This window comes from Bos javanicus, chromosome 15 (assembly GCF_032452875.1).
Source record: "Bos javanicus breed banteng chromosome 15, ARS-OSU_banteng_1.0, whole genome shotgun sequence".
Lineage (NCBI taxonomy): Eukaryota > Metazoa > Chordata > Mammalia > Artiodactyla > Bovidae > Bos > Bos javanicus.
The window spans coordinates 28,037,106-28,045,759 of record NC_083882.1 but is presented as its reverse complement, the minus strand read 5'-3'; the positions used below and the strand labels follow the sequence as shown (position 1 = coordinate 28,045,759).

General features: G+C 41.5%; 1 protein-coding gene across 3 annotated transcripts in view; it reads right to left on the bottom strand.

Moving 5' to 3' along the window:
• The window catches only part of RNF214 (ring finger protein 214), a 51,301-nt gene that overhangs the window by 8,568 nt on the left and 34,079 nt on the right, over positions 1-8,654 (bottom strand). For all 3 annotated transcript variants that reach the window (XM_061440419.1, XM_061440421.1, XM_061440420.1), the window contains exons 7-14: positions 3,248-3,344; positions 2,950-3,038; positions 2,257-2,347; positions 1,956-2,054; positions 1,392-1,768; positions 1,125-1,257; positions 673-777; positions 299-394 (exon numbers count right to left, since the gene is read on the bottom strand). In XM_061440419.1, coding sequence (XP_061296403.1) covers positions 299-394; positions 673-777; positions 1,125-1,257; positions 1,392-1,768; positions 1,956-2,054; positions 2,257-2,347; positions 2,950-3,038; positions 3,248-3,344 — 1,087 coding nt within the window. The remainder of the gene's footprint in view (positions 1-298; positions 395-672; positions 778-1,124; positions 1,258-1,391; positions 1,769-1,955; positions 2,055-2,256; positions 2,348-2,949; positions 3,039-3,247; positions 3,345-8,654) is intronic.

The following is an 8,654-nucleotide window of genomic DNA, read 5'->3' as shown; positions in this document are numbered from 1 at the left end:
CATCTGAAACAATGACTAGATACATACATCTTTTTGTCAATTTTCCAAGACAGTGACTCTCAGTGTTCTAGTAAGAACTGTTTATCCAGTCCAGTCCCCTACAGGGAATGGAGTAAGGAAGCTGGGAGAGCCTAGCTGCCAGTATTCTGAATTCTGCTCATGTTTTAAGCCACGATTTACTGAAAACCTTATGTTTAGATATTAATGATGGCATCAACACTGTAAAAAATTCAAGAAAATTAAGATGATCACAGTTGTCAAAAGGAAGAGCGGAAAGAGGAAGGGCTGCAGCACCCACCTCCTTGTGTAGCACGTGGGTACATGCCATTGGATGCAGCTCGCTGGGCTGGACGAGTTTCTGGCACATTAGACACAGTTTACAGGTGGCTGGAGCCTGCACAGCAGAGGAGGGACCGTCAAAAGAGGGAGGAACCTCTGGGTCTCCTGGCCTTTTATGCCCATGATTCTATCTACAATTTCCACGTAGCAAAGAGATTTTACACCACAGAAAGAAAAGTTCAAATACAGAGTACTTGCATTTTCCCACCCTGGGCTACCAACAACCCAGCTGAGGAGATAATGGTTTCTTCCTGCACGCCACCTATAAATCCACTCCATCCTCGCCACCCCCAGCTTCTCCAACATCCCAGTTTTCAAAGAAAAGAGTCTTACATGTGAAGACCTCCCAGGATATGAAACTTGGGCAGAAGGCAAGAACATTGGGGTACTGATTTGGGCGAGTGGAGCAGGGTACAGGGCCCGGATCCGACCAAGTGGCTGTGGGCAGAAACGTTGTCAGAGTGAGGCAGGAATGTCTGCGTAACAGGGCGTTACCAAAAGGAAATCATTCATTTCTCAGCCCGGTGAAGGAAGAAAGCAGGCCAGACACCCCTGGCTGCAATGCTGCTTCTCACCCCAAATTTTTCTGAAATCTGCCTCTTGCTTCAACATCTCAACAGGTCTGCTGCTGCTGCTAAGTCGCTTCAGTCGTGTCCGACTCTGTGCGACCCCATAGATGGCAACCCACCGGGCTCCCCCGCCCCTGGGATTCTCCAGGCAAGAACACCAGAGTGGGTTGCCATTTCCTTCACAGGTCGGAGATCCCACCAAATAGCTTTTCTTACCTGAGTACTTGCCGCCACCCGCTCATGCTCTGCCAGTCGCGCGGCTACCAGCTGGATCAGCTCCTCCATGGTCAGACCTGCCATGGTCGTACGTGCTGTCTTGATTTGCTGAAGAATGTTGGTCATCTGAGCCCTAAGAAACAGAGATATTGAGGGGGAGAAATTTTGTGCTACCTTCATGGGGAATATCTATGAAACCTCTCCTATTTTAACCCATAAATATTTCTCTGGAAAACACTTTTTAAATTAATCCTTAAAAACACTTACTTATTGCATTGTGGGAACCGAGTCAGCAACTTCTCCAGAATCTTCTCCAGTTTGTCTACTGGTTGGGGCCGGGGAGTTTCAGTAGAAGCCTTAACACCACCCAAGCCTGGGGGAGGCGGGATGGAGGCAGCAGGGGGCACGTGCGGACCATGGGGGCCGACAAGGGAACCCAAGCTGGGGCTATTTCTCCCATGGGAGCCAGGAAGGGGTGGGGAAGGCTGGTTGGGCTGGGAAAGGGCAGGGTTCAGGATTGGGAAAGACAAGGACCGGGGATCTGCACTGGGCATAACCATGGGCATCGTGACCTGCCCAATGGAGAAGGGCATCCGAGGAGCCAGAGAGGGACTGGGCTGAAACACCTGAAGCATGAAGTCTGTCTGCAGAAGGGAAGAGGTGGAAGATGAGAGGGAGAGAAAGAAAACAGAAGTTTAGGCAACTGAAATCAGTAAGCAACTCTTTCTTGTACCAAATAAGGACATCCAATACCTTTATAAAAACAAAGGAAAGATTCTAGGCTCTGCCACCAACATGAAAAAGTAGACTCGCCAGAGCCAGCGTGCTTACCTCTGATGGGGGTGGAGGCAGGGTTGGGGTAGGGATCTGAGGAAGGCTGCTCAGCTTGGCTCCATTCCTCACGAGCTGAATATGATTATTAAATTGGTCCTAGGAAACAGAGAAGAGCAAGCGTTATCCTTTACTGCTGAGCAGAGTGAGGCTCTCTATAAAGAGACCAGCATCCTGTATCAGGAAGACAAGAGGAGTGGTAGAACAGGCCCTAGGGCAATGCAAGTGGTCCTGCCCTGTGGCCAGGAGTGTGCAAGCACAGATGAACTCCAGCTCAACAATCACCCGTCACTACACTTACCCGAACATTCTTTTTCATTATCCGAACTCCATTCAGTCTTGTCTCCCACTCCTGTTTGGAACGAACTGTCTCTAGTGTTGGGGGAGTTGACCTTTCAAGAAACCAACAGTGATTTACAGAATTAGAGAGAGTCCCACTCCTAATTCTCTCAGATAGCAGAAGAATAGCTAGAGAGAATAGCAGAAGAACGGCCTGCAGAGAAGAGGTTGGAGCAGATACAGGAGAAGGCCATGGTCCTAAGTTGACTGCTTCACTTTAACTCCAGCATCATGGAAGCCAAGTACTGGAGAAAGAGGACCCACCACAGAGAGAGGGCTCTCATCTGGTTGAAAATGCCACAGGGGTCTCCAGACTTCATGGCAGAAAGAGGATAAATGACTGTATAAGAAACATATCTCCAAAGACATTTGTTACGCTTGAAAGAGTAAGAGATACTGTTTATCCAACTCAAAATAATAAAAGAAAAAGGACAAAACTATAAAACTGTAGAAAGAGAAGAGCCAGAGAGTGTGGAAGTTTAGAAAATGGAAAGAGAAATCACTGAACAAAATACTGTCACACAAAGATGATTTGCCGTGAAGACAGAACACGTGCCAGACTAGCCGGCCGAGGGTTTCAAAGCCCTAAAAAGAAATGCCCCCCAAAACACAAAACTGCAGGGCCATTAAAACCCTAGAAACAGAAGGTACTTACTTGAGGTAAGTAAGGTGTAGCTCTGCCTCTTTTTCTGCTTCTTCTAGTTTCAATACCAGCAACTCTTTCCGACTCTCTAATGATAAGATCTAAGGAAATCACACACACACACACACACACACACACACACACACGCTTTATTAATTTTACACACACAAAGCTACCCCTAGATAGTTAAAACAATGTTTAATGGCTCTATGGTAGCATATTTATATGGCTTGGTATATGACCCCATACTAAAAGTATGTACCACCTGGAAGCCCCAGATCCAGACCTTCAACACAGTAGCTCTTCTCACCTCTGCCTTCCAGGCCCGTTCTGTCTCTTCCATAATGTTCCGATTTATTTCACCATCTTGATTCTTGAGTCTATCCAGTTCCATTTCCCACACTTCTCTGTAAGATAAGAAACAAATGGAGATGTGAACATTTCTACTTTCAAATGTAAAGTGTTCATACAATTTCAGACCACTTTAAACATTATTTGTATTTATCTATAGTTAACACTTAAGACTGATAAAGTCAACTCGTATAATAGATACAACTAGGAGGGCATATTCTTCCTTAACCTATATGTGTTGTCCTCCCCAAATAAACTTCCTGCCAGAGGAAGAATTCTCTAATAGTTAGACAAAGGTTTATAGTTAGATGTATTCTCCTCATATAGCTAATATTCCTCAAGTGAAAAAATATATGAAGAGTTAGAATCCTCTTACCATAAGAATATGTGGAATACGTTGTGGGGTCAATCAAGGATCCATTTAGCCTACTAGATACTCTTTGACAATGGGATAATTGTAGGAAAACATGTCCGCTGCCTTCTGTGAATGACGTTATTCTGAAAGATTATAAGTGTTCATCCAATACCTCTAACTTTCACTAAGTCATTTGTCAACTACGGTTAACACTTACATTAGAAAAAGTCTCTTACTATGTCAGTGGGGGGCATCCCACAAATTCACACACAAAAATCTTTTCCTTTGGGCATGTGGCAACATTATCTCATGGGGATCCAGTAAGACAAAAATACTAGCAACCACAACAAAAATGGTTAAGGAATTCTTTAACAGTCATAGAAAAGGTCAGCCTTATCATGCGTTCACTAGCCTGTAAGATACGTATCTGATTTCATTTCATTAAGAGGTACTAACTGTAACCCATGCTAGGAAAAAAAAAAAATCAGTTGGCCATAATAGATGGTCAAAAAATTCCTTGGTAGAACAGAAACCAATGAGTATGTTTTAACTCTTTAAATGCTTGGTTTAATTTCTCTCAAGTCCCATGCTGCTGTTATTTTGCATAACCAGTTTAAGGAATCAATGGTTCAAATGAATAAATCCTACCAGATCATACAAGTCTGACTTGCTGCAGGTCCCAAGATGTTTGCATTTTGCATAATTTAAAATTTTAATTTTGGTTTTGGTCATGTAAATAATAGATTATAAAAAGTTAGGAAAATACAAAACAGAGCCTACTGGTTCAAAAAGATAACATGTACCCCAAAGTTCAGAGCAGCACTATTTACAATAGCCAAGACATCGATGCAACCTAAGTGTCCTCCACTGACGGATGGATAAAGAAGATATGGTTTATATATACAAAGGATATTAGTCAGTCATAAAAGAGAATGAAATAATGTTATCTGCAGCAACATGGATGGACCTAGAGGTTATCAAAATAAGTGAAGTAAGTCAGAGAAATGATACCACTTATATGCGGAGTCTAAAAAAATGATAAAAATGAACTTATTTACAAAACAGAAACAGACTCACAGAGACAGAAAACAAACTTATGGTTATCAAAGGGGAAGGGGGAGGGGCTGATAAATTAGGAGCCTAAGATTAACAGGTACACACTACTTTATACAAAACAGATAAACAACAAGGTCCTACTATATAGCAAAGGGAACTATATTCAATATCTTATAGTCATCTATAATGGAAAAGAATCTGAAAAGAATATACATACATATATATGTAAAACACATTATAAATCAACTATACTTCAATTAAAAAGCAGAGTCTCACAGACTTCATGAACGAGCTTATAGTTGTCTGGGGGGAAGGGATAGTTAGGGAGTTTGGGATGAACTGTACACACTGCTACACTTAAAACGGATAACCAACAAGAACCCACTGTATAGCACAGGGAACTCTGCTCAATGTTATGTGGTAGCCTGGATGGGAGGGGAGTTTGGGGAAGAATGGATATATGTAGATGTATGGCTGAGTCCCTTTGCTGTTCACTTGAAACTATCATAACATTGTTTGTTAATTGGCTATATCCCGATACAAAATAAAAAGTTAAAAAAAGAGAGAGAGAGTGTCTAATACAGATGTCCCAACTCTTCTACTTACTGCTTGAATGACCCTTGATAAGTTAATCTTTCTAAGGCTCAGTTTCTTCATCTGAAAAATGAGTAGAATCTACGTCATAGGACTGATGGGAGAGTTCACTGAGGAAACACACATAAAGAACTTAACAGGGTGCTTAGCACATGGAAACATTCAACAGATTGCTCTACAACTGCAACTGCTCTATTCACAAAAAATCACTATTATATGTCTTTCTAGTCTTTTAAAATAAATATTTGTGTGTGTGTGTGTATATATATATATATATATATATATATATATATATATATATATATGTTGTTCTTGTTTAGTCACTAAGTCACGTCTGACTCTTGCAACCCCATGGACTGTAGCCTGTCAGACTCCTCCTCTGCCCCTGGGATTTCCCAGGCATGAATACCTGAGTGGGTTGCCATTTACTTCTCCAGAGGATCTTCCCGATTCAGGGACAGAATCTACCTGCATTGGCAGGTGGATTCTTTACTGCTAAGCCACCAGGGAAGCTCATATATATAGATATGTAACATATAATTCCATTATATACTTTTTCAAACAAAACCTGTGATTCTATGTTATTTTCATTCTATTTTTCCATATCATTAAAATATTCTTCAAAAATGTGATTTTAAAATATCTATTATACATATATCTCATTTATTTAGGTATTCTCTCATTTTTTAATTTCACAATTATAAATATTATAACGAGCATCTGTACATGTGTACTAACATAGGTTGATGATAAAAGTAATGTATTTAGATTTGAGAGGGAGTTTCTTATAGCAGTTAAGAGCATAGCTCACAGCTCAAACCCAGACCTTATTACTATCTATACAACCTCTGGCAAGCTACTTAATATTTCTGTGTCTTATTTTCCTTGAGTAAAATGGAGATAATAAAATCATCTACCTTCCACATAGGGCTATTATGCAGATTAAATGAGTTAATACATGTAAAACAGAACAGTTTCTGACATATCAGATCAGATCAGATCAGTCGCTCAGTCGTGTCTGACTCTTTGCGACCCCATGAATCGCAGCACGCCAGGCCTCCCTGTCCATCATCAATTCCCAGAGTTCACTCAGACTCACGTCCATCGAGTCAGTGATGCCATCCAGCCATCTCATCCTCTGTCATCCCCTTCTCCTCCTGCCCCCAATCCCTCCCAGCATCAGAGTCTTTTCCAATGAGTCAACTCTTCGCATGAGGTGGCCAAAGTACTGGAGTTTCAGCTTTAGCATCATTCCTTCCAAAGAAATCCCAGGGCTGATCTCCTTCAGAATGGACTGGTTGGATCTCCTTGCAGTCCAAGGGACTCTCAAGAGTCTTCTCCAACACCACAGTTCAAAAGCATCAATTCTTTGGTGCTCAGCCTTCTTCACAGTCCAACTCTCACATCCATACATGATCACAGGAAAAACCATAGCCTTGACTAGATGAACCTTTGTTGGCAAAGTAATGTCTCTGCTTTTGAATATGCTATCTAGGTTGGTCATAACTTTCCTTCCAAGGAGTAAGCGTCTTTTAATTTCATGGCTGCAGTCACCATCTGCAGTGATTTTGGAGCCCAGAAAAATAAAGTCTGACACTGTTTCCACTGTTTCCCCATCTATTTCCCATGAAGTGATGGGACCGGATGCCATGATCTTCATTTTCTGAATGTTGACCTTTAAGCCAACTTTTTCACTCTCCACTTTCACTTTCATCAAGATGCTTTTGAGTTCCTCTTTGCTTTCTGCCATAAGGGTGGTGTCATCTGCATATCTGAGGTTATTGATATTTCTCCCGGCAATCTTACATATAGTAAGAACTTAATGTTAGTTATCATTTGGATGTTAGAGCATCTTCCTTCAGAGAAACTAAAATATATGAATACATAGTTCCCACCACAAGTGAAGAGAAGCAGATGCTAAGTGTCTTGTAAAGTAACATAGAGACAGAACTAAAAATTAAGATCTTGGGTCCTCAGCCCAAATACCCTCCTTTCAGAATATATTATACTCGAAACAAGGCAAAAGCAAACAAAACAAATACTGGTGGATGAGGTTAATACAGACAGGAGTTGGTTGTCCTGAATTTGAGGTAGGTTATGAAGTCCTTTTCTCTGAACTGAAGCTATTGAGTTGGCCAAGAAGTTCATTCAAGTTTTTCCATACAATCGTACAGAAAAACCTAAACAAACTTGCTGGCCAATCCACTAATACAAACCAATATAGAATGTATGAGTCAGACAAAAACAGAAAAACAACTTTACCCTGAGATGTAAAGCAAACTTGTTTATGAGACTAGAATCCTTACGTGATTTAATTTAACTCAACATCTGCTAAGCAGCCTACAAAGTGCTGCTGCTGCTGCTGCTGCTAAATCACTCAGTCATGTCCAACTCTGTGCGACCCCATAGACGGCAGCCCACCAGGCTCCCCCGTCTCTGGGATTCTCCAGGCAAGAACACTGGAGTGGGTTGCCATTTCCTTCTCCAATACATGAAAGTGAAAAGTGAAAGTGAAGTCGCTCAGTGGTGTCTGACTCTTAGCGACCCCATGGACTGCAGCCCACCAGGCTCCTCCATCCATGGGATTTTCCAGGCAAGAGTACTAGAGTGGGGTGCCATCTCCTTCTCTGACAAAGTGCTAGGAAAGCGAAAAGAAAGTGTGAGTCACTCAGTTATGTCTGACTCTGAGACCCCATGAATTTCTGCTAAAAGCTGGGGATAAAAGGATGCCTAGTTCCTGCCCTCAAGCAGCTCACAATTCAGTAATTATCCAAGTGAACAAAAGGAACAGGAAATTCTGGACAGATCAAATAGCATGTGCAAAGGCCAAAGAGAACGAGAGCACCAAGCTGAGGAAAGAGTCCAGGTGGGCAAGGAGTATATAAGTAGTCCAGGCTGGGATACAGATGAGAGTGTCCCTGGCATAGAGATGGCAGTATGAGCCCTAAGTAAGGAAGAAATAACCTGGAACAGCAGTTTGAAAACCACAGTTCACAGTTACCAAAACCCTTTGAGGGCCTGATCTATGGAGCAAAATTAATTTCATGATAACACTAAATTTATTTGCTTTTTTCACTTTCATGCTTTCATGAGTCTACAGTGGAGTTTTCCTGATGCTACACAGCATGTAATGATATCATCACTCTAGCGGCTAGTGGAGTATATGTTTCTGTAGTCTAATGTTTTCTAGCATTTTCTAAGGTAGTAGGCTTAGGATATAATTCAAGTTTCTTTCCTCCTTAGTACTTCTGTTTGGGCTCTTATAATTATCTTCAGTTATACTTGCTGTAATCTCATTATTATCCAATAAATCATTACTGTAAAATTTTAAAGTTCTCCACACATCAGGCAGAAACAAGTA